General features: G+C 33.7%; 1 protein-coding gene across 2 annotated transcripts in view; it reads left to right on the top strand.

Annotated features, from left to right (window-relative positions):
- KIF18A (kinesin family member 18A) overlaps positions 1–26,846 on the top strand; it is an 80,320-nt gene that overhangs the window by 12,364 nt on the left and 41,110 nt on the right. For both annotated transcript variants that reach the window (XM_019948502.3, XM_073808723.1), the window contains 8 exons: positions 3,113–3,217; positions 3,632–3,742; positions 4,793–4,990; positions 7,265–7,441; positions 8,850–8,924; positions 9,137–9,243; positions 14,473–14,635; positions 21,205–21,369. In XM_019948502.3, the coding sequence (XP_019804061.1) occupies positions 3,113–3,217; positions 3,632–3,742; positions 4,793–4,990; positions 7,265–7,441; positions 8,850–8,924; positions 9,137–9,243; positions 14,473–14,635; positions 21,205–21,369 (1,101 nt within the window). The remainder of the gene's footprint in view (positions 1–3,112; positions 3,218–3,631; positions 3,743–4,792; positions 4,991–7,264; positions 7,442–8,849; positions 8,925–9,136; positions 9,244–14,472; positions 14,636–21,204; positions 21,370–26,846) is intronic.

Below are 26,846 nucleotides of genomic sequence, written 5' to 3'. Positions count from 1 at the left end.
TTTTCTTATGAATATATAAAATCTTACAATTCCTAGTCTTAGGTATTTGTTATGGATCTTACTCTTTTTCTGTTAAGCGTTTTATTTTGCCATAACTTCTGACTTATACAGAAGTAGCAAGATTAGTACAAAGAGCTTCCAGATACCCTTCATCCAGATTCCCAATATGTTAACATTTTACTACCTTTGCTTTCTCTGTGTGTGTGTGTGTGTGTATGTATTTTTTTTAACTGTTTAAGTTACAGACTTGTAAAAACAGGAAATTTCTTAAATAACCACTGAATAGTAATCAATATCAGGAAATTAACAATGATACACCTTTATCTAATCTATAGACCTTAATGAGATTTTGCTAATTGTTCTAATAATGCCCTTTATTGAAAAGAAAATCTATGATGGCAGATTGCATTCATTTGCAATTCATCTGTTTAGTCCCCTTAATCTGGATTTTTTTTTTTCCTTTGTATTTTATGTTGCTGTTGTAAAACTTTTAGTTTGGATTTGTCATGATTACATTCAGGTTATGCCCTGGCAGGAACACCACAGAAGTGATGATGAGTTCTTATATAACATATCAAGAGGCTTATGTAATTAGTTAGTCCCATTACTGGCTATGTTAACTGATCAGTTTCATTATGCTGGTGTCTGCAAAGTTTTTCCACCGTAAAGGTACTACTTTACACTTTATAATTAATAAGTAGCTTGTAGGGAAACAATGTAAATATCCTCTGACCCCTCAAATTTTAATTTGTTCGTTTTAGCATCCACTGATGATTCATGCCTGAATCAATTACTATCATGATGACAGATGATACTGATTTTTAAATTCCATCATTTCTTCTACATTTATTCATTGGCTTTCTACTATAAGGAAGAGCTTTCCCTTTCCTCTACTGTATCAATGTAGACTTGTGGATTCTTAGCATTATTCAGTAGATTATAATCCCTTTCTCTAAGCATTTTTTGTATGTTCAAATTGTGCCAGATTTGGCTAGGTGAGGCTCCTTCATGCTGTCTGTTGTGTTTTTTTGACATACCCCATCATTCTTTGAGACCTCCTAACCTCTTAATAGCTGACATTCAACAGATCATAACTAAGTGACTGGCACTCTAACTTTGTGTTCAGGTAGTGTTTTAGAAACCAGTGCAGAAACAAATCTCTGATTTTACTGCCTATTTATTTGTGATGTCAGAGAGTGAATTTCTAGTTTTTACTGCTCTTGTTGACATGTTATTGTTTGGTTTCTACTGAGAGAGTTTCTTCTTCACATTTCAAACATTGATCAAGATTATGTTGCTAAAAATTTTCTTGTCAGTCTATAGAACTTGGTGGTAAAAGAGAAGTAAAACTCATTTTCTGTAGTTACGTATTGAAAAGAATTGTTCTGAACTTAATCAGGAAGAGAGCATGGCAGGATTCATTCCTTAGATCCTTTTATAACTGGGAGAATTTTGAAGTTTGATTATTTTTATAATGTTTTTAATTGTTTTTCCTTTTTTTTAATCTGCTTTCATTTTATTAATGGTAAGGCAATATCTAATCTAACGGTTTTCCACTCAGGCTGTACACCAAAATTGGCTATAGGGCTTTTTAAAAATAGACATGCTTAAAAAAAAAAAATAATAGACATGCTTAGGCCTCACCCCCTGGACATTTTAATTTAATAAGTCTGGATTGTGGCTGAGGCATGTATGGTTTTTTTTGTTTGTTTGTTTGTTTGCGGTACGCGGGCCTCTCACTGTTGTGGCCTCTCCCGTTGAGGAGCACAGGCTCCAGACGCGCAGGCTCAGCGGCCATGGCTCACGGGCCCAGCCGCTCCGCGGCATGTGGGATCCTCCCGGACCGCGGGCACGAACCCGCGTCTCCTGCATCGGCAGGCGGACTCTCAACCACTGTGCCACCAGGGAACCCTCCGGCATCTATGTATTTTAAAAGCTCCTGGGTGATTTTGATGCAAAGACCAGCTTGAGAGTAATTGTCTAATTATATATTTTGTATGATTGAAGTGGATAAGGGGAATCATTTAAAAAGTGACTGTTGCTTATCAAAAGAATAAGAACCAAAAAATTATCTCTTCATATTATCATTTTACTACTTATAAGAATTTATTACATTTAAAAATGGTTATCATTCATTGTAGAAAATTATACCAGCAGTGAATTATCACTGTGAGCTATTTATTAGAACAGGATATAACTTACACAAAATAATTCTTAAAGACAATTTTATATGTGTTTTTTAATCTTATCATATATGTTTAATTGTCATTTTGTTGGCACGTAGAAAACTTAGTATCTTTAGTAAATTCATAAAATCAAGTCAACTGTATTATTACTGTACGTTATTTACAGAAATTACTAAAAAAAAAATTGCCAGAGATTTAAAACACAGATGTGTATTCAGTGCCATGCAGTAGAGTAAGGATATCAGGCTCTGATCCCTGCTCTAATATGAATGCTACATCTTCTTGTTCTCATGCTATCCTATTACCTTTGTGACTGAACTTGGACAAATCACTTAAACTCTTAGGGCCTCAGTTTCCTCATCATTCAAATTGGGGGCGTCGGGGTCCCATTATGGAATTATCATTATGCATTAAACTTAATGTAATTGAAGGATAAATGAAATAAATATCATTTATCTGTGAGTATGGGTTTTCTTTAACTTTTAAACTCTAAAAAGTTTGGATTACTTGGACATCATGAAACAATAAATATCTTCTCCAGTAAGAACCATGGTACTTCCATATAACGTACATTTCAGATTCACTAGAGTTTCCTAAGACCGTGTGTCCGTATATTTCCAGGAAACAGGAAAAGACAATTCCAGCTATCCTATTTCTGTTTCACTGTAGTCATCAAATTGGGAATTATGGGAGGAGGGTATAATGACTCCACCTTTAAATTTTAAGTTCAAGTGCTGGTAATCAAACTCTTCCATTTTCTCAGATGTTAAGAAAGTAATAGCAATGTGTGATAGAAGGGGTGAGATGAATGGAAATGAGCTGCTGCTTCTCTAATATAACCTTAAATCAGCAATGTGTGCATATTTGTGTGATGCTGTCGCTATTGTTTCATCATCAATACTAAAGGAGTTCTTTTTTATTTTAAGGTATATAATGAACAGATTCGTGACCTCTTAGTAAATTCAGGGCCACTTGCTGTCCGGGAAGATGCCCAAAAAGGGGTGGTTGTTCAGGGATTAACTTTACATCAGGTATGTTTATAAACTTCTTTTTGGCTTGTTCAAATAGCAAGTATGGTTATTTAGCCATTTACTTATTTTAAAATAATCAGGGTATATCTGTAGTCTTGTTTTGTTTCCCTTTGAAATAATCAAATGGGTTTTCCTTTTAAAAATCTACTTGAACATTTAATATAGTGTATTATTCTGCTTAATATATTTATATTTTATCTCCTCAGATAGATTAGATTTTATCTTTTATTTTTCATATGTCACCGAAGTACTAAGCAAATGATACACAGTCAATATTTAATGGGATTTAATTTATGGAAAATATTTTCTTACTTATTTTACCTTTAAAAGCCTTCTTGCTTGTTGATGGTTTATTAAAAATTTTAAAGATCAATGGTTAATTTGTGTATTTTTCTTCTACTTCAACTCCTTTAGCCCAAATCCTCAGAGGAAATTTTACAGTTATTGGATAATGGAAACAAAAACAGGACACAGCATCCCACTGATATGAATGCTACATCTTCTCGTTCTCATGCTGTTTTCCAGGTAACAGGTCACTAGACTACAGCTCTTAAAATTGAATTTAAAATAAATGAAGCCAAATTTATGAATGGTAATTTTCACACATACGAAAATATCTCTTCATCTGTGGACTTCTCTACTTCTCAGAACTTCCTTTACTTTGAAGCTTTGAGAAGATTCTATCAAGAATATTTAGAATTGAGATGATGTAAGTTAGATGTAAATTTTTACCTGTGTGAAAATATGATAGTAAAGTGGTAGTATTAGAGGTTTTCTTTCCTTTAATTGGCGAAAATATTTAATCTTTACAAAAGATAGTCTTATATTCAGAGCAGACTTTCTCTTTATAGATCTAGATTTACAGAACCAATAAATTGGGGAGATACTGATTCACTTTTTAGAAGATTTCACCATAGTGACCATGTAAGTAGTTGCATTCCTTAAGAAAGTGTGTGATTCAGTTGATACAGTGCTTTTTAGGAATACCATTCTCAAAAAACCTAAAGCATAGGTTAGTAATTATTTGTAGTTTCTAGTTCTGTTAAAAATCAAATGATTATACGTCTTTATTCTGGATTATGCTTTGTGGAACTCATCTAATAAAAAGAAATTGTTATAGTTGAAAGAATTCAAATCAGGGGAAACCAAGTCATTCGGAAAGTCTCTAGTCCACAAAATTTTATTAATCTTTTCTCTTCTTACCACTGACTCTTCATTTATCAGTAATCTTGAGAGATATCTTTATCGGGGACACTGAGATTTCCCCAAAATGTCCTAGACCTTGCTTTTCAGGGTTACCAGAATACAAGTGGCAGTTGTTTTGACCTTCTATTAAGCCAGGAGTTATTTGCCCTCTAGTGCACATATAGGAAGTCTTTTCGTTTTCAAATTTTCTCAACTTTGGTAATTACTTCTGGTACTCTTGGATATCAGCCAGTCAAGTTATACCTTGTTCATTTTGTCTTTAAAATAAAAATAATTGATTTCATGCTCTTTTAAAAATCAAGTGTATTTCTCTTTTAATTTTGTTAAATTTAATCCTCATTTTCCCTATTCTCCTGTGATTTCAAAAAGATTTATTTGAGACAACAAGATAAAACAGCAAGTATCAATCAAAATGTCCGAATTGCCAAGATGTCACTCATTGACCTGGCAGGGTCTGAAAGAGCCAGTTCTACCAGTGCTAAAGGGACCCGGTTTATAGAAGGCACAAATATTAATCGATCACTTTTAGCTCTTGGGAATGTTATCAATGCCTTAGCAGATACAAAGGTAGGTACTATATGTTTATTTAAGTATTTTGAAATACTGAAATACGTATATTTCCCAGAAAGATATTATTTAATATAATTGTCTTAAAGATCTATTATAAATCAAATTTCAAGAATGTAACAATAAGGTTTTCATAAAGAGCAAAGACCTCAGAGAACCTAGTGTATCAAATAAAGCTATGGAGTTTTTTTGTTTGTTTGTTTTTTATAAATTTATTTTTTATTTATTTATTTTTGGCTGCGTTGGGTCTTTGCTGTGCACGGGCTTTCTCTAGTTGCGGCGAGCGGGGGCTACTCTTCGTTGTGGTGCGCAGGCTTCTCACTGCAGTGGCTTCTCCTGTTGCGGAGCATGTGCTCTAGGCGTGTGGGCTTCAGTAGTTGTGGCACACAGGCTCAGTAGTTGTGGCTTGCGGGCTCAGTAGTTGTGGCACATGGGCTTAGTTCCTCTGCGGCATGTGGGATCTTCCCAGACCAGGGATAGAACCCGTGTCCCCTGCGTTGGCAGGCAGATTCTTAACCACTGAGCCACTAGGGAAGTCCCTGTTTGTTTCGTTTTTTAACTTCTAGCTTTATAATCAGAATTTGTTGAATGTAAAGTATTGAATATCAGATTGATAGTTAATATTTTATTATACCTTCTCATCATTTATTTTGAATTTGATTTTTTATGACCATTTAATGATCACTGCACAATAAGCATGATAATTGAATTGGCATGAAAACAAAAAACACATTTTAGAAAAAGTAAACTCTGGTCTGGTTAGTGTTTTATATATATACTATAAAATTGGTTTAAATATTAAAAAGAGAGTTGATTTTTCTTAAAGAGGAAAAGGAGTTAAAATGTAATTAAATTACCTAATAGGATAATGTTTGCTAGATGCTTCTGGGGCATTAAAAAATAGTTTACATCTACTATATGCCAGAAGTGCTTACAGGAACACAGCATATTTGATAGTTTCCGTATTTGTAAAAATGACTTCCTTTTTTCAAAGTTAAAATATAATAATTTAAGTTCAAACCAGGCTCAGAAGCTTTAGGAAAATTACTGTTAAACTGTTCAAAATGTTGCAATTTGATAAAGTATAAAGTACATTAAAATGATTTGGGAAGTCTTTTTTAAAAGGGCAAGTTTCTGAAATCACATGAATATTACAGAAGCAAAATATATGTTGTATTCTAAGTTAAAATCTCAAAACATGTAAGCAGATAGCATGGTATAGAGACTAATTTCCTAAACTTCAGCCATTCATAGTATTTTTTCCATATACTGACTAAATTTTTAGTAATTGACTCCTGTTGAGTCATTTATTAGTCAGTGTTTAATGCATGTCTTGTACATGCAAAATCAATTCAAGTAGCACCAGCTGTGCACATTCCACACTGTTTGGGAAAGACTGCTATGGTGGAAAGCATAGTACTACTGGGAGTTGGGAGACTAGGGTCTGTTTCTAACTCTGGATTACCAGCCATGTGACCTGAGGCAAGTCATGTCACTTTTTGCTTAGCTTCATTTTTCTCTTCTGTAATATGAAAGATTTACATTGGATAGCATAAGGTTGTTTTTAGCTTAACATTATACTGCTCTGTTTCTATATGGAAGTGGTAGTGTTGGAAAATTTTTTACTTTAAAATCAGAAGTGTATCTTTTAAGTAAAAGAAAACCTAGAAAAATTAAGTTCTCTTTGAACTGTGGTTGTGCTTTCAGATAAATATCTGTAAGATTATAATTATAATTTATTTTGTATTCATGTTAGATGGTAATTTAAAGAGAGAAGTAGCTCTATGCTATACAGAATTCTTACTATGCCTCTAGTATATTTCTCTAGGGCATATATTACTTTTGTATTTTAACTTCTTTTTAAAAAATGGAGATTTTTTTTTAATAACCATTTTGTTTTTTAATAGTTTTAGATACAGGAAAGTTGGTAAGATAATACAGGAAGATTGTATTAAATATACTCCACACTCAGTTTCCTCTGTTGTTAACATCTCACATTAATACGGTACACTTATCACAACTTAATGCAACAATACTGACATTTTATGATTAACTAAAGTTCGTACTTAATCAGATAGAGATATAATCTTTTAATGGGAAATTTGTTTTATATATTCACTGAATAGTTCCATAAGATTCATCATCATTTTGGTCACCAATTATATCATAAGTCTGGGCAAAGTTGAGCAGTTCTTAAATTCTTATAGTGAAATGGTAGCAGGTTTACATTTGAATGTGGAAAATGACATAAGAATTCTTTTTTTGTTCTTTCAGAGAAAGAATCAGCATATTCCTTACAGAAATAGTAAGCTCACTCGCTTGTTAAAGGATTCTCTTGGAGGAAACTGTCAAACTATAATGATAGCTGCTGTTAGTCCTTCCTCTGTGTTCTACGATGACACCTATAACACTCTTAAGTATGCTAACCGTGCAAAGGACATTAAATCTTCTGTAAGTGTGTTTACTCTGCCTTTGTTGTAAGAGTACTGGGTGCATTTTTTTCTTTTTTATACTTACAGCAAAAGATGAATTAGAGATGTACTTCTACTAATGAATTAGGAATCAGGGCTAGAAATGTCTTTACTAATCTGATTAATTGAGCATTCACTGGTACAATTAAACCATTAAGCATCTTGATTACATATATAATAAATACTATTATTTAGTCTTTTAGGGAGCTAGGATGTTTTAGTGACTTTCTTTCTAACCTTTTTCACATCATGGTACGTGATATTTTAACAGCACCCTGGTGTGATTGGTCAAGGCTTTAACACATTTGTTACAGCCAAGGCTGATGCTCTTCTGTAACCCAGCACCAACACTTTCTACCTGAAAACCTTGGACATGTTTGCTAATCTCTCCAAGCCTTAGTTACTTCATCTGTAAAGTAGATATAATATCTGCCTCAGTTTATAAAGTAAATAGCTCTTTTAAAACAATTTATTGTCACATTAATGATATTGATGTAACCAATCTGTGTAGCTAGAGCAATATAATAATGATTGGTTAGGTTGGTATTTTTGCCAATAATTTGGGGTAATTTTTTAAAACTTAAGTCAAACATGATGTATGTGTAAAATCACAGGATCTCAGGGTTGGAATAGACATAGAGTTCAGCTGGTATGATGGCTTTTTTAGGGGGCTTACCCCTCTGCTATTCCCATTGAATGAAGATAAGTGGGTTATTATCTTCCTTAGAGAAATATTTATATATTGTTTATATAATAAATTGGGAAAGGTTGTACTGTACTGGGTATACAAACATCTTTCACACAAGTTTTTCATGCAGTGCTTACACCAACTCATTGAGGAAGACATTTTTAGCTCTACTTTACAGTTGAGGAATCACATGGTCAGAGTTTTAAGTAAAAAGTGGGCAGGGCCTCAAAATCAAGTATTTGGATTACATGTTTAATGTTCTTTCCACTATTCCATAGCTGCCAGGGGGCTCATACTTTTATAAAAAGGATAAAATATATTAAGAACTCATTAAAAACTACTTGAACTTACAAATGGGTGGAAATTTAAATTATCTCTTTATATCTTAAAAGTCAAAGGACCAGGAAAAGAAAGTGGGTAATTTTTATGTGAATGACTATTTTGCAAGTTCTTTAAAGTACCTTTTCTCAGATAGTAAGGGAGTTTCTTTTATAAATTCAGTATTAATGTGCTCAACATATCCTCTTGTCATAGATTTTTAAACATGAACATAATTGATTATGATTGTCAAATGATCGTAATTGTCACAAATTCTGGATTCATGGAACTGAATTAATGAGGCTATAATGCTATTTTGTTCATGTATATGACTGATTTTTATCTCTATATATACGCAATCATAATTTCTATTTTTTAACAGTTGAAGAGCAATGTTCTTAACCTCGACAATCACATAACTCAGTATGTAAAGATCTGTAATGAACAGAAGGAAGAGGTATGTCTCCTCTTTACATTGTTGCTAATCTCCCTCAATTCCTCATTTATGGGATTCTGCAATCTTTATTGTCTAAAACTTTGATTTGCTTTTCTTTTATAATTGAAATCTTGCTTGTTCAGTTATTTTTCACAGTTGAAATTTTTCTGTGGCCATGTATAATGGAGACAAATAATTTGTTTTGTATTTTAACTACTGTTTCTCTCTATTAGATTTTAATGTTAAAAGAAAAACTAAAGGCCTATGAAGAACAGAAAGCCTTTACTGATGAAAATAACAAAGTAATGATTTCAAACCCTCAGGAAAAAGAAATTGAAAGGTAAAATTGACATTAAGATCTCAGTTTGAGGATTTTGTGAAATTTAGTCAGCTATTTAAAGTTTAAAATTTAGTCAGATATTTTGTTATCATCATCATTTGTTGTATGTCTTTATATATTCTCAACTGAATTCAGGAAGTCACTGAATTGGTCTTATATTACACACGTTGGAGTTCAGGTAATTTTAAGTGTGATTGTACAGATAATGAGAACCAGGTCTTAGGTATAAGATGGAGAAAGTAAAGCCAATTATGCCACCTATGAACTTGGTTTTTAGTAGTTTCCATATTTTTCTTCTGTGGTGTCTTACTCCCTTCTGGCTTCTATAATGAAGTACCACAGACTGGGTAGTGTATAAACAAACAAACAAAAAATTATTTCTTATAGTTCTGGAAGCTGGAAGTCCTAGATCAGGGTGCCAGCATGGTTGTTTGAGGACCTTCTTCCACATTGTAGACTTCTCCTTGAATCCTCACATTGCCAAAAGAGAGGGAGATCTCTCTGGAGGCTCTTTTATAAGGGCACTAATCCCATCCATAGGGTCTCTGCCCTCATGACCTGATCACCTCCCAAAGGCTCCGCTTCCCAATACTATCAGCTTGGGTGTTAGGTTTCAACATTTAAATTTGGGGGGACACAAACATTCAAGCATCTGGCATTATCATTATTTACATGGTTCATGTAAATCGTACCTACCCTTTCCTGACTTTATATAACTCTAATAATCCACTTAATTGAGTTTAAGCAGTTAATTATTTGAAGGGACATCTCTCAGTGATATAAATTGACACAGAAATATGATCTGTACCCTCTAAGCTCTTAGCAGGTAAATTTTAAAAAAAGAAAGCTGTAATACAGTACTTGCAAGTACTTTTTTCCTAAGCAATTAAGACAATTTCCAAGTTGTCCTGATGGGACAATAGTTCAAAAGCTGTAAATCTTGAGTAGTTTTAAGCAGACAGTAAGGAATTCTTGGATCAAACAAGTTTGAAAATTATTCCTTACTTAAGGAATCTAAGAGGTTTCCAAAGTACATCAGCATATTAGAAGCTCTAAGAGGCCCTGTAGGAAAGGAATCTGTTCACCTTTGATTAAAATTGAGTAATTATTCTCCAAAGCTAATTTTCTATTATCATTAGTATGAAAACTAACTATATCTTAAGCCATTGATTATTCATACTGTTTTGGGACTCTTGAGTTTGTAGAAGATGTTTTAGGGTACATAAGGAAGACTAGTTGGCAGTGATTTTCAACCTAGTTTCAAGTACAACACTTTTTAAAAATTGGATTTGTGTATTGACGTTTATATAAAATATCCTTGATTTGAAAAAAATCATTTTTTCTGCCTCAGTTGACCCCAGATGCTAAGATAACTTCTTCTAATAAAATAACACTTTGTTTGTAGCTGGCTGTGTAGATTTTGATGATTTTTAGGCCCACATTAATTTCATCTGATCACTATAACAACTCTGAAATTTGAAGTGGGGTATTGTTTTCTAACTTACAGATAAGGGCAAGAAATATATATCATCTCTTTCAAGTATTAATCCTTTGCTCCCATGCTATGCTATTTTACAAATACCATAAGAAGTAATTAAACAGTTATTTCTCTCTATCAGTGATAATGAGTCCATTTTTCATATAGCATAAAGTTGACCTATGTATTGTTATAGTACAATAGCTCTGTTTATACCAGAGATTTCCTAAAGTATTTAAATTATTTTCTATTAATCCCCCTAACAACCCATTGACAAAATAAAGTTATATTTAATAGTCTTACAATGCTTTTTGTTATATTCTACCAATTTTACAGTGTCTTTTAAAAAATAACTTAAGCAAAATGATTCCTCATATTCCTTTAATCTTAACAATGAAAGCTTTTAACTCTGCTATGTTATTGGTTGTGTTATTATATTTTGTTAGTCAAATGTGGGATTGGTCCTCATGCAACCAGATACCTTGTCAGTGATGCATGTTTCTTGAAAATTAAAGCAGTGACCAACTGCTCAAATTTGGAGTCGTTGCTTGCATAAAATTGCTCAGCAGTGCTTAACCAGATCTAGTTACCAATTAAAACCTTACAAATTGGTAGACTTTTCTGGAGTTGATGTGGCTTTAAGTCATTGACTCTTTCTTTCTGGTAAAATGATTCAAGAAGGAGATGGCCTGAGCTATGAAATAAACACTTATTTGGATATTTTTTGCATTTCAACCTGACTTAACCAACAATAAAAACTTTGAGTTTTAATTCACTCAACAGGTTAAATAATTTACTTGTATTTATAAAGCAGGTAATAATAAAATTATATACCCCATAGCCTTTGTCATTTTCTCACAAAAGTATCTGTCTCCTTAAATAAATATATGGAATACCTTTGATCATACTTCACATAGAATTTTTTTAATGGCATGAATTTTCATTTTCTTTAAAAAATAACATTTTTATGAAGTTTAAACAGATAAAGGGAAGAATATACAGTATTTGCTCTCTATTAAAGCTATTTGGAAAGATAATATTCAAAAAATCATAAAAAGAAAGTACAGTTGTTCTTTATACAGAGTAATTATAAAACTTCACTTGTGACTTATACCAAGAAAATTGTCTAGAGTTTATCATATGTCACCTAAAGTTATTAGCAAAGATTTTTCTTTTCTAGCTATTTGAATGTTTTAAATGACTAGAAAATAGTTATTAGTCAATCCCTTAGGGCTGTCTGTTTTAAAAATGACAGTTTTTTTTTAAAAAAGAGCTCTCTAGAAACCTTTGATACTAATTCCCTTCCTTCCATCCTAAACTATACACCACCAACTAAAATAAATCTGGACCATAAAATTTTGAAATTGACAAATATTTAACTATGTCCTTGGGTGAAGTGTTCCAGGAAAACTAAGAAATTATCTTTGGTTGTAACCTAAAGATAACTTATCAAATCATTTAGTGGCCTTAGCCTTGTTGTAATATAATACAGTGAAACTGCAATGTCCATACATACTTCCTATGAAATATTTATCAGTTTGACAAAACTGCAGTAAAGTCGATGTATTGTGGTTTATATTCATTCTCAATAGTTTCATTAGGAACTACTGACGTAAATTGTCAGTGTTTTTACCACAGATCCTTACAAATATATCTAAAATTCTGGCCAAAGAAACTTTATTTTTAAATGCATATACTTTGTTACCATTTTATTTTAAAAGCTTGAAGTTAATTTTTCTTTGAGAGAAAAATTGTTTGCCTATGTGCGATTGTTTATACTGTTACTGTAGCTCAGACCTGATCTGTGACCAATATTCTGCTGACCCTGGAGAACGCAGGATTGCAGGCTCCTTTTAGGGCTTTCATAGAAGTGATTCAGCTTGAGGTCTTTATGCATTTGCAGGAGATGTGAGTCACACTCCCCAACTTTGATTCCCTATATCTATATTGCCCTTTGGAGGAACCACAGTGGAGGGGCTTTTCCTAGATTTACCACATTGTAAACTTGGATGTTTTCGGTCCTGGCATTGTCAGCTGACTCTTAGCCAAGCTGTAGGGGGTACCTAACCATATGGTGTGTTTTCACTGTAACAAGTTCTAAAGCTAAAAACTGGCTATCTCACTTTCCCTAGGGCGCCATAGAGGCACCATATGATTATGCCACCCACTGCTTATTTCTTCACAGCGAGCCAACACCAGAAGAACACATAATACTGTGTTGCTTCTGAGGTCTTATGAATTGGGAGAGTACAGGTCCACCTTATCATCCTTTTCTTACATACAAAATATTTTATTTTTGGTAAGCTACTGGATTATGCAGACCAAATACAGTATATGACTAATACCATAGACCTTAAAATACCTATATCTTTTAATAACATGATCTTTGGAGGAGAGAGAGAGAAACCCAGTGCTGTAAAAATAAAGTTCAGAACCCATTCCAAACATTTTTGTTGTTGAATAGGAAAAAAGTCACTCAAACCTATTTACTGTTTATCATTGAAGCTAATTCTATGAATGGTGTATATTCTCTTGTTCATGCATTTCATTTTTTTTAACATCTTTATTGGAGTATAATTGTTTTACAATGTTGTGTTAGTTTCTGCTGTATAACAAAGTGAATATATGTATGCATATATCCCCATATCCCCTCCCTCTTGTGCCTCCCTCCCACCCTCCCTATCCCACTCCTCTAGGTCGTCACAAAGCATCGAGCTGATCTCCCTGTACTATGCGGCTGCTTCCCACTAGCTATCTATTTTACGTTTGGTAGTGTATATATGTCCATGCCACTGTCTCACTTTGTCCCAGCTTACCCTTCCCCCCTCCCCGTATCCTCAAGTCCATTCTCTAGTAGGTCTGTGTCTTTATTCCCATCTTGCCCCTAAGTTCTTCATGACCGTTTTTTGTGTGTTTTTTTTTTTTAGATTCCATATATATGTGTTAGCATACGGTATTTGTTTTTCTCCTTCTGACTTACTGCACTCTGTGTGACAGACTCTAGGTCCATCCACCTCACTACAAATAACTCAGTTTCATTTCTTTTTATGGCTGAGTAATATTCCATTGTATATATGTGCCACATCTTCTTTATCCATTCATCTGTCGATGGACACTTAGGTTGCTTCCATGTCCTGGCTGTTGTAAATAGTGCTGCAGTGAACACTGTGGTACATAACTCTTTTTGAATTATGGTTTTCTCAGGATTTATGCCCAGTAGTGGGATTGCTGGGCCCTATGGTAGTTCTATTTTTAGTTTTTTTAGGAACCTCCATACTGTTCTCCATAGTGGCTGTATCAATTTACATTCCCACCAACAGTGCAAGAGGGTTCCCTTTTCTCCACACCCTCTCCAGCATTTATTGTTTGCAGACTTTTTGATGATGGCCATTCTGACCGGTGTGAGGTGATACCTCATTGTAGTTTTGATTTGCATTTCTCTAATGATTCGTGATGCTGAGCATCCTTTCATGTGTGTGTTGGCAATCTGTATATCTTCTTTGGAGAAATGTCTATTTAGGGTCTTGTGCCCATTTTTTGATTGGGTTGTTTCTTTTTTTGATACTGAGCTGCATGAACTGCTTGTATATTTTGGAGACTAATCCTTTGTCAGTTGCTTCATTTGCAAATATTTTCTCCCATTCTGAGGATTGTCTTTTCGTCTTGTTTATGGTTTCCCATGCATTTCTTTAAGTAAACTTTGCATTATCTGTCACAAAATACTGAGATTCTATGTGTTTTATTTTTGGTAGATTTCAAGAAATTCTGAACTGCTTGTTCCAGAATCGAGAAGAAATCAGGCAAGAATATCTGAAGTTAGAAATGTTACTTAAAGAAAATGAACTTAAATCATTCTATCAACAACAGTGCCATAAGCAAATAGAAATGATGTGCTCTGAAGACAAAGTAGAAAAGGTATTTAACAACTTTATCCTTAAATTGTAGAGAATGTAAAAACATGGGGACTAAAAAAAAAAAAAAAAAAAAAAAAAAAAATGGGGACTTATAATTCTAGAAATTTGATAGGCGATGTTGCTTAATCACCCATTCTCTACAAATCCCTAGAAATGCTAGAGGAAATGTAGAAGACATTGTTTTAAATGTATAGTTAAGCCTACAAGAAAAAAAATTCCTAGGTGTGAGAAACAAAAAGGAAACAAAACCCCTAAAATCTCAGTTATGACTGTTGCTTCTGTGAGGATGATGGAATGCTTAACAGGTAGGTAACACACTCAGGGAGAGTTGGGTACCAACATGGGGCAGTGAGAACAGTCCACCCCAGATGCAGGGAGTAGTTTACAACTTAGACCAATGGGAGGTTTTTTTCCTCCCCAGGGAAGAATATTTTGTCACTGACATTGTTACAGTTTCCACTGCATCAGTGCTAAAAAAAAAACCAGATCAACTTTTAATCAGTTTTATTATTTAATGTAGTAGTGCACTGCCCTTCCCCTTCACACACACAGACCACTTTCACAACCCTGCTTTGATGTACACCACTACTTAGGTAAGGGGCCCGAGGGAGACAGGGAGTTAGAAATGACAGTCCCCACATAAAGCCAGGAATCTCAGAGACCTTCACTCTTCATATTGGAAATATAGCAGGAGCAAACATTTTACCAACTAGCACAGGAAAACAAGGAACCAAGCCTAGGGTAAGAAAAAAAAGTCTCATTTGAAGACTGTCATTATAGATATACTTTTCACTACAGATTTTCATTATAGATTATACTTTTATAATCCATGTGTTTTATTTAGCAAATCCCTAAAGTGAGACATTAGCACAGAAAATGGTATCAGAGCAGTGATAATCTATAGGAAACTGAGCAGAGGCAAAGCAGAATCAGCCTAGTGAAACAGATCCTCAATTCAAACCACTAATGAGAGCTCACTGTCCAAACTTACAAAACCCATGAAACAATCCTCCACAAGCAAGTCAGCAGAGTTAGCAAATATGACAGAATCCCCCAAACGTCAGATACTATAGCAATCTGATAAAACCTATAAAAATGAATAAAGTCATCAAAGAAGGACTTAACAATAAAGGAATCAAAGAAAAAAAGAACATACATATATGAGAAGAAAACAAATGACACTTCCAGAAAGTAAAGATTTATTTACTGAAACTTAAAATTTCAGTTTATAGGTACAATACTAGACAATGTTTTAAATACTTCACGTACATTAACTCATTTAATTCTCAGAAAATCCTGTGGGCTATGTGATATTATTGTCCTTGTAATTAAGATGAGGAAACCAAGGCACAGAGAAGTCATTCTGCCAAAGGTTACCCAGCTCATAGAGTAAGAGCTATGATTTGAACTCAAGCCAGCTGATTCCAGATCCTGAGCTCTTATCCCTTTCCTTTTATGCATGTTAGTTATAGCTAAAGAGAGAATTAAAGAACTGGGAGATCTGAGGAAATCACACCACATACAGGATAAAAAGATAGATGTGAACAAGATGTTGCTATTTGAAAGATAGACTAGAAAGTCATGCATTCATCTAATAGATATTCTGAAGGAGATACATTAGTGCAAAAGAACAAAGGATAATGTGCAAAGTCTAAGGCTCAGAATTTTCTAGGACTATTAAGATGTGAATAAGATGTAAATTCAAGAAACATGAGTTCTAAGCAGGATAAAAGAATGTATACTTGGAGGTGTGCAACTCCAGAGCACCAAAGATCAGAAAAATAAACATTTTGAAAATACTGGATTTCCCCCAGTTTGGTGTTCATTGATGATAAGGTTAATTGCATTTTTAAGTACTATTTTATACTTAGTAGTATAGTGCTTTAAGAAACTAACATTTTAGGTTTTTGTCAGCCTATGAAATGGGAAAGATGTGATATGCTAAGAAATTAATCATAAAGTATTAATAAATATATCATGACTATGAATTTATAAGTAGCTATTAAGCTGTATTATCAAAATTAGTAATTTATTTACCGAATATGCATTTATTATGCCTTATTGAAGCTATCTTTGTTTTAAACCACTTTATTGATATATATGATTGATGTATGAAGAAACCCATAAATATTTAATATAGACAACTTGACGGGTTTGGTGATAAATATATACTAGTGAAACCATCACCATAATCTATGCTATAAGCCTGTACCTTACCTCCTAAAGTTTCCTCCCACCCTCTTTATTAGTAGTAGTATTATATTAATAACAGCACTTAACATGAGACCTACCCTCTTAGCCATTTTTAAGTATACAACAATAGACTATCATTCAGCTTTTAAAAAAGAAGAAAATTCTACCAATTGCAACAACGTAGATGAACCTGGAGGACATGCTAAGTGAAATAAGCCAGACACAGAGGGACAAATTTTACATGATACCATTTATATGAAAAATCTAAAATCGTCAAACTCAGAAGTAGAATCAGATGGTGGTTGCCAGAGGCTGTGCGGAAGGCGAAACCAGGAAGTATTAGTCAAAGAGTACAAAGTTTTAGTTATACAAGACAAATAAACCCTAGAGATCTACTTTTGTACAGCATAGGGCCTATAGTTTATAATGTATTGAATACTGAAAATTTCTTTTTGATTTTGTTTATCAAATGCATTTAAAATATTCCTCACATCCTTTTAAGGCAGAAGAAAAATAGAATTTATATCTTTATTTGAAATTTGTTGCTGTAGTTGTACTTTAACTTTCTTGAACTGCAAAATTGTTGCCAGTATTTTTGATGACCTTCATGACTTCCAAATAACAGAATATCTCATAGAATTAATATATCAGTTTGTTGTTGTGAAATCCTTTCATATGTTTGTTAAATGGAATTCTGAAATACTGCTATATTTACCTATTCTAAAAGTTGTATGTATTATCTCAATTAATTGCATTTATTATAGAGTTATTTTCAGTGGGGATAATAATTCTCAATTTTGTGTAGGTATCCATTAAATAAATATCAATTCTCTGAAAGTGCAATTACCTGATTTATCTCTTGAAAAAAGGCAAGAAATTCAGTCATGGAAAACTGCTAGTGACTTAATATCTCAACTTTTAACAACAGCTTGTTTTGAACACTTTTGTTTATATGCAGAGCATTGTGCTAGACACAATAGAGGTTAAAAAAAGTATAAGACAATATATGTACTTCAGTAATTTATAAGCTAGTTGGAGCAATAAACTGATATAAAAATGACACAGCACTATATGATTGTGATGTAAGGAGTAGAGCAATAATAAAAACAGCTAATATTATTGAGCATTAACTACGTGCCAGACACTTTTCAAAGTCCTTTGCATGGGTTAATTCATTTAGTATTTATAACAAGCCTATGAGGTAGATCCTGTATTATCACCATTTGTGAGCAACAGAGATACTGAGAATTAAAGTAAGCTGTCTAGAGTTATACACCTAATTAATGTGGTTGAACCAATATTAAACTCTGGATGTCTGGCCTCAGTCTGCACTTTTAATCATTCTGCTATACTATAAGTACTTTAAGTGCTATAGCCATTCAAAGGAGAAAACAGTGGCTTCCAGTTGTTGTGGTGGAGAAAGGCTTCCTAGTGGAGAGATGAGATTTATACTGGGCATTGCATGAGAATATTAGTGGGCAAAGAATAAAAGGAATAGTGTATTCAAATGAGGACACCAGTTTGACCAGAGCACAGCATATTTGTAGGTCAGTGTATGTGGAAGTACATAACTATACTCTCAACACTTCCTGCCAATTCCCACTGCTTTACCCATAGCAGATATCATTGATTGATTACAGCACTCTTTCTCTCTGAATCTGAAGTTGCCAGAGTTAACCACTATAAATAGATTGGAAATGGCACATGATATAAGACATATTTTGCCATATTGGGAATTAGTCAATTCCAGATAGAATAAAAGGCCAAATTGTGGAAGCTTTGGTTGCCAAGAATTATATGGTCTATTTGTGTAGTCAAAAGGCAGTCTTTGAAGCAAATGAGTAGTGTATTATCAGAGCTTAGAATCAGATTGCCATTTTTTGAACATTAGAATATTAGTACAATTAGTAAGTTTGGTCTATTTAATCCCAAGCTAATTTAAATCATGGTTATTTTAGCCTGTTTTACTTACCCCATTGAATTGTGAATGTGCATGCTTGGAAACATTAAGACATAGAGTAAGGAAATGGCTTTGGCTGGTTTCTGTAATTTTTTTCTGTTTTCATCTTTATTCTGCTTTTTTCACCCCACTTGTCTTTTCTGATATCTCACTTTTGGTCATTTCAATCCATGTTCCAATTCTTATAGCTATTCTTATGAGACTAAGAATAGCTAAGTCTAATAGCTAATGAGACTTACCTAAGCAATGAGAATAAAACCTCTTAAGTTTATTGGTTGTACACTATTGAAAAACATAGAAAGACATCTAGAGGCTGAGTTTGTTCTCACAGAAGTGTCAAACTATAGTTTTACTAAACTGCTTGCTAGGTCAAGGAATTTTACATTTGTCTTGGACCCTCTCTGAAGAGGTTTACTCTCATAATTGCTGAAAGAATCTCACTGATTAAGCTATAAATGGTTCTTGAGTATGGACTCTGAGAACAGTATTAAAGTGAAGTTCCGGGGTAATTTTATAGTCATATAAAGATAATACACAAATTATTTTCAGTGAAATAATCAGTTTACCGTGTTAGCAGTCAGTTCTTTTGCACAAAGCAATAATAATACCTAAATTTTAGAATTTCATGCTTATTCTCACTCGAGACCTTTTGTGTTATTCTGGAGATTTTGTTAATAAAATATGTAAAGCTTTTTTGAAACTTTAATGGGAAACAATTAACTTTAATGTCAGGGTTTAACATACATATTGTAGAATTTATTTCCAAACACTTACTTGGTATTTATTTCAGAACAGTAATTCAATAAGAATTACCCTGATGGAAAATGTCCGCATGGAGAACCATCATACAGTCTACATTTGATGAACATTAGAAGTACAAACTCAAAAAACATACCCTCTGGGATTTTTAGTCAGGATCTTTTGGTATTAAATATTGACTGCCATCAGACCCGCAGATCATGTCCTGCCCTGGTTTCTAAGAGTACCTACAACATTTTTAAACATTAAAGGAAAATAAAGGTAGTTTGATATAATGCCTTCCTTCAGGCAGGTACAATACTTTTATGTTCATTTTTCAAATAAGGTGACTGAAGAGCCACTGAGATTGACTTGCCTAAGTTTTCACACCTGCTGAATAGCAGAAGAAAGTCAAGAAGCCACATATCCTACCTTCTGTTGGATACCAGTGGCTCTAAACTTTTCAGGTTTCAGGACCCCTTTCTGCTTTAAAGTAAAATATTAGGACCCCAAAGAGCTTTTGTTTATGTGGATTTCATCTACCAATATTCTATTAGAAATTTAAACTGAAATTTACAAAAATACATTATGTATTAGCTAACTTAAGAACAATCAATTACCCATTGCATGACAACGTAACACTTTAATGAAAAATAATTAATTATTTTCTAAAACAAAAAGAGGTAGTGAGAAGAGTGACATTATTACCTATTTTTGCAAATTTCTTTAATGGCTGGCTTTTCCTCAAAATGTCAACTTACCTTTTATAAAAGATAATAAGGAAGTAGAACTTAATCTCCTAAAGAGAGTAGGTTTTTAATCAAGTTCAAATGTAGTTCCTGCTCCTTTCTTCATTTTTTTTTTCCATTTTTCTTTTTTTTTCATAGGATGTGTTCATCCCTACTTCCAAAAGCAGCTACAAGTGCTTGTTCTAATCTTTGGGGATCTGTTGTCTCAGGTCCAGCTATCACATCTGATGATTACTGAGTTTAGTGTCTTTTGGAAAATAGTCCAAAGAAGTCAAGCTGTTCTGGCCCATGATAGTGTGCAAGACCCTTGGGGTAAAAAACCAGAAGGCCAGTTTTGATCTCAATTCATGTGTAGGTAAAACACCAAAAATATTTGGACTATCCAGTATGTGTCCTGAACCAACCATCAGGCGAGATCAGATGTTTATGACACCTGGATATAAGCTGTCTTTTCTTTCATTGGCAACAGCCAATCTAAAGGCCTTGTAGACAAAACCACAACAATAGAATACTTTACTTCTTCACATCTTTCAAACTGAAGGAAAGACAAGAGCAGGACATGTATCTATTTTGTTTTGAGTAAGGAAATCATGAGATTTATCAGGCCTCACATGAACTTTTCAAATGCAACATTTAAAGGAATGTATTTTGGCAAAAAAAAAAAAAAAGTGATAGTCTTCAATTTGGCCATTGTATTTCTTAAAGTCATAAACTCTCAACATGTAATTTTATAAAAATGACTCAACTCAATTTCCTGTTTTCCTGCAAGCAGTAGTTGTGAGATTTCAAAGGGGAAATAGCTTTAAGTACAAAAGTATAGCCTAATTTAATAGACAACAATAGCACACTTAAAAGGAAATATACTACTGTACTAATATCACATACATCACGTATCATAAAAGGTTGACTATTAAATGCATTATTTTTCAGGCCACTTGCAAAAGAGATCATAGACTCGCAATGTTGAAAACTCGCCGCTGCTACCTGGAGAAGAAAAAGGAAGAGGAACTGAAGCAATTTGATGAGAATACTAATTGGCTCCATCGTGTGGAAACTGAAATGGGACTCTTAGGTCAAAATGGTCATATTCCAAAGGTACATATGTGTTTGTAGATTCAGATTTATTTTCTAAGAACTGAGTTCCTTAAACCCATTGTCTTTGTTGTTGAGTAAATACCTTTCATAAGACAACTTTTGGTCCATCTCCCGGAGATTTGACTCATTTTACTGTTTTTAACTGAATATACCTTCTGCCTCCCTGATTACCTATTAGATTTGCCTTTCTTGTACTTTCAGAAGAGTAAAGTTACTTTTAAATGTTATTCTTAAGTGATTGCATCCTTTTATGAGGAACTCTTAAGTTAGAATGAAGTAATTCTATTTCAGACTGTACTTGAGGTTTCATCATGTAGGTAATTTAAGTTTGTTTTAATACTTGATATTTTGTGCAAAAATAGTTTTAAATGTGGTCAGCATTATTTGTATTATAGCTAAAGAAAGCCAGTTTGAAAGCCGTATGCATTTATTTTTATGTACTAAACTGAAGATATTCCACCTAGAATGGCAAAAGTTTATATTTATAAAGAGTAGCGATGGGTAATGATGGTTAATGGCTGAATCAGATCATAATTGTGTTCAGCTACAATGTTACAGATAGTTTTCTCCCTTAACAATAGTAAGCTACAGAAGTATGCAGTTCATTCCTAATAAAGTACCTCCCAAATGTCTTCAGTGTCATCATTATACTTTTCTTTTCATAGTTGTGATAACACTATTCCATCTTTAGTCTTGAGTTCACACTTAGGCCAGAAGAGGAATGAAAGAAAGGGGAGAGAGATATCTGTATTGGGAAAGCAAAAACTTTTCCAGAAATCCCTAACAGACATATCTGAATTGACTAGAATTGTCACGTGGCTATCCCTAGATACAGGGGAATCTGGAAGGGTGAGTGTTTTGATGGACATATTATCATCCTGAATAAAATTAGAGTTCTCTTAATAAGGAAGAAGGGGCAAATTAATATGGAATAAGCAGCTAGCAAACAAACTGCTACAAAGTAACTAATTTTGATCTCTAAATACCTAATACTTTAAAAGAACAACTTTTTTATACTCTTTTTTTTTAAAGGAAGAGTATCTAAAGTCTTTAATTTGATGATGCTCTTCTGAAAGTCTATATTATGTATCAGCTCTGAAATCTTAAAATTTCTAGAAAAGCATTAAACTGAAAATAAATACAGGTGAAATGGAGTATAAAATATTCAGTACAAATGAATGCAGCTAGTGACTGTTAATATTCAAAGATATCAATTTTTTGTTATAATTTAAAGATATTAACCAATGCATCATAACTAGGAAAATCGATATAAATGTCCATCCTTTTAACACTGAAGCTCAAACTGAAGGGAGAGGAGACTAGCAGGAGTAGTGAATGATGACAGTGCAAGGTAGTAAAATTGGAGCAGTGAGCAACAGATACCTTGTTTCCTAAGAAGAGGGCCAAGGATAAACAGAGACTGAATAGTTCTTTAGTGTGGAAATTCATTGAGGGCCAACCAACAGTTTAATCGACACTCAGCAGTCCTAGAAGTCTTCACAATATCTTGATGAAAGTATGCCAGCCAGTTAGTTCAGTAGATTGGGAATTAAATGTAGTACAAAGCATACTTTAATGAGATTTTATAACTTAACTTAATTGACAAAGCACTTTAGAATATTAATATTCCCTATAGCAAGAATGTAAATATTGGATAGAGGATAGACACTGGAGTTGAAGTGGTTGGTAATTCCATTATTTGATAGTTGTGTTGAATACTAACTCTAATAGTTGTGTTGAATACTAACTCTAACACTAACCATATAACTTGGGGCAAGTTGTTTAACTTCACTGTCTTAACTTCTCATCTTTAAAATATATTTAAGGCATTATGAACTTAAATAAAATGCCGTATGCAAAGGCCTAGCACCACTTAATACATAACGAGTGGTTGATAAATAATAGTTTAATATTCTAGGCCACAACATCATAGACATCAATAACCAAAGAAAGGTGTGCACAAAAGGAACACAGCAGCATTAGCTGTATTATAAAATACATTTGCTATTTTTCCTCCAGAACAGTGTTTCTGACCTTTTTGGGTCATAGATGCCTTTGAGAATCTGATTAAAGAGCTATTATATAGATCTTCTCCTAGATGGACGATTGTGGGGGGGGGGGTCACATTCATACAATTTTACTTTTTTTTTTTTTTTGGGTCATTTTTTCCATTAATACAACATTAAGAATATCTGCTCTAGAAGAAAACTAAAGCGCACTTATTTTAAAATGCCATATGCCTCTTAAGATTACGTAATGGACATATTTACATGACTTAAAAGGAATAAGCAAAAAAAACAATGATTAATCAGTAATCTATAATAGGGATTAACTAGGCTTTCAAACGGTAACGTCTGAAATTCCATGCTTGATCTGAGAATCTAAAGCTGTAGAGGCCCATCATAGAATGCAACAGCCTCCATCAAAGTACCTGTCAGGGTCCCCAAGCCACAGTCCGGATATGTTTTCAGAGAAAACAGCTGATATCCTGGCCAAACGAGTGTTTCTCACTCAGTGCGCAAGAGCTGTTTCTCTTGAAAAGGTAGCAGATATTGAATGTTTATAGTAGTTTTTGGTTTGTTTCACTTATATTTGTCATGTTTCACTTATTTGTTAGAGACTATGTATATCTAAAGAAGTCTTATTCTCAAGGTGATCATTGTCAAAATGACATAAAATAACAAGTATTTTTGTTAGTTTTGTTTACTATTACTTACGGCCATGATGTTCTAATAGAATATTTAGCCATTCTAGTGAGCAAAAACTTTCTCATGAAGGGTCTAAAAAATGTTTTTGGCATATGGTAAAATATAACATAAATTTTACCAGTGTACAGTTCAAGTGGCATTATATTCATAAAAAGAATTAATAGATATACATTTTAAAATGTTATTTTCATCTCTCAATAGCCTTGCTTAATTTACATTATACTTATAATCTAGTACATTTGTGTAATCAACAATCTAAAATATAGCCCAACTCCAACTAGAGGAGTACTTAAGAACTTTTTAATATTAAAAGAAGCAAAAACCTCAATTGTAGCTATTTACTAGTTTGCCTTTGTTTTCCCATATTTTTAAATTAAATTTAAATTTTAAATTAAAAAATTAAATTCCCAATTTTTAAAATGGTTCAGTATTCTTTTTAGTAATATTATTATTGCTATTTTTTTGGCTACTTAGTAGCATTTATAAAGTTAATATTGTTCAGGTTATTTTCAATAAATTTAAATTTTTTCACCATGGTCAAATCTAATTTTTCTAATAATCTGTCTTCTATTACTCTTTTAAGCAGGACTTTTCACACCTGAATATGAATCTGGAATTGATTTTTAAATTCTTGTTTTTTAATGCATTTTATTATGAATACTTTGAAAAAATTACAATTAAAGCTGTTTCCATTCCCATCACCCTAATCCCACTCTCAGTTTTTTTTTCCTGTGGATATTTTCACAGCTGAAACAGTTATCTATGTATAAGCCATTATTTCTTACATAAACAAACTGAGACATAACTTTGTGAAAAGATTTATCCACAGTTGTACAACTCTGGACAGAGATCCAGTACTGCGACTTTCAAATTGCTGCCCTTTTTTCTGTACCCTCCTGCATTATCTACCTCTTAACCTCACGAATTTATCCACTTCTCTGTATCTCCCCTGCCACTACCCTAATTCAGACTCCCAGCCCCCATTATTGGACTGGTACATTTGACCTTTATGCTTCCATTCGTATTCTACTGCAATTCATTCTCTCTACTGCAAGCAAAATGAGCTTTCTAAAAGGTAACTCCGATCATATCACTCTTCAGTACTTTCTCCCTAATGTAAACTCTGTTATGATTTCCCAGGTCTGGCATGGCACCTGAAGACCTTTCACATTTTATATATTACCTCTCACTATATTCTTACTTCAGCTATTACTAACCTCCCCGTAGCTCTCATAATAGGCTATGCGCTTCCAATCAGATTCAGTCATTAGTGTATCAAAACAAGAAAAAGATTCATATTGTAACTTTGTTTCTCAAAGACAACAAACTAGCCAAGAACAATTATTGAGTAAAATAATTATACAGTCAAGGCTTGTCTCTTTAAGAGTGGTGCAAGAAGATAAAACAATAAGATTAACAGAGGGAGTAAATAAAGAAGGGTTTTTTTTTTTTTTTTTAAGAGAAAAGGTGGAATATTTGACAAACATGGTCATACTTTTAGGGTCGTTGAATTTTTTGACTGGAAAAGACTAAAGAGATCATCTAGGCAAGCTCTTAAATTTTAGTCAAGTAAACTGATATGCATAAAGACCATATTTTGGGTTCCAGGTAGCATGTGTGTCATAGTTGAGCCATCTCTAAAATCACCTGATTCATAGGCCAGTGCTCTAACCGTATCATCCTGACTCCCTAAAGAGAGTTTGCTCTAAAATACTTGCTGTATTTCTTGAAATATAATTATGAATCATGTGAATAAACAACCCCCAACTTTACTATATCTCAGACACATAGAATTACATTGTTTCCCTGTCATAGTGCCCGCCACTAGCTTAGGAAGTATTACAGAAAAGAAAAAGAAAAAAATAACTTTAAGCTTACAGAGAATCAGTGGCCAACTGCAGGTTGGGAAGGAGTATTGAAAACCTAAAATGGATTATGGGAATTATCTGTAGGAAGTATCTAGGCACAGCTCCCCTGCTTATAGGATTTTTGTCTCAGCCCCTTACAATGTCCAAAATATTTCACTCCGTTTTATTTTATTAACTAAAATTTTTCCAATTTAAGATTCTGAGAATGCTACTGGATTATTACCATTCATACTTTAGTGTATCCACTTAGCTGACGTTTTCCATACTTAAGGTTTAGTAGATTTGAGAAAAGATAAGTAATTTTAGGTGGTAGATTAGAGAACATTTGGGCATATGCACATAAGGGAGCCTACGAAAACTTTTTTACACTTTTGGCCTAGAATGAAGCTTATACCAAGACTGGGTGAAGGTAAGAATTTTTTTTTTTTTTTTTGGCCACACCTCGCGACATGTGAGATCTTAACTCCCCAACCAGGGATCAAACCTATGCCCCCTGCTGTGGAAGCATGGAACCCCAACCACTGGACTGCCAGGGAATTTCCCAAGAGATTTTTTTTGCGGTACGCGGGCGCCTCACTGTTGTGGCCTCTCCTGTTGCGGAGCACAGGCTCCGGACGCGCAGGCTCAGCGGCTATGGCTCACGGGCCCAGCCGCTCCACGGCATGCGGGATCTTCCCGGACCGGGGCACGAACCCGTGCCCCCTGCATCGGCAGGCGGACTCTCAACCACTGCGCCACCAGGGAAGCCCCCGAAGAGATTTTTATTGTATGAAACTTTTATTGTATTGACATAGCCCCTGTCCTGGTGGTATACCTTACATTCTAATATGGAGAATCTACGAACAAATAAATAAATGGAATTGTTACTAATCAATGCTACGGCAGAAACTATCAGGGGTGG

The sequence above is a fragment of the Tursiops truncatus genome, chromosome 8 (assembly GCF_011762595.2).
Source record: "Tursiops truncatus isolate mTurTru1 chromosome 8, mTurTru1.mat.Y, whole genome shotgun sequence".
NCBI lineage: Eukaryota > Metazoa > Chordata > Mammalia > Artiodactyla > Delphinidae > Tursiops > Tursiops truncatus.
Note: the sequence above shows the minus strand (reverse complement) of the source record. Positions and strands in the feature narration are given on the sequence as shown.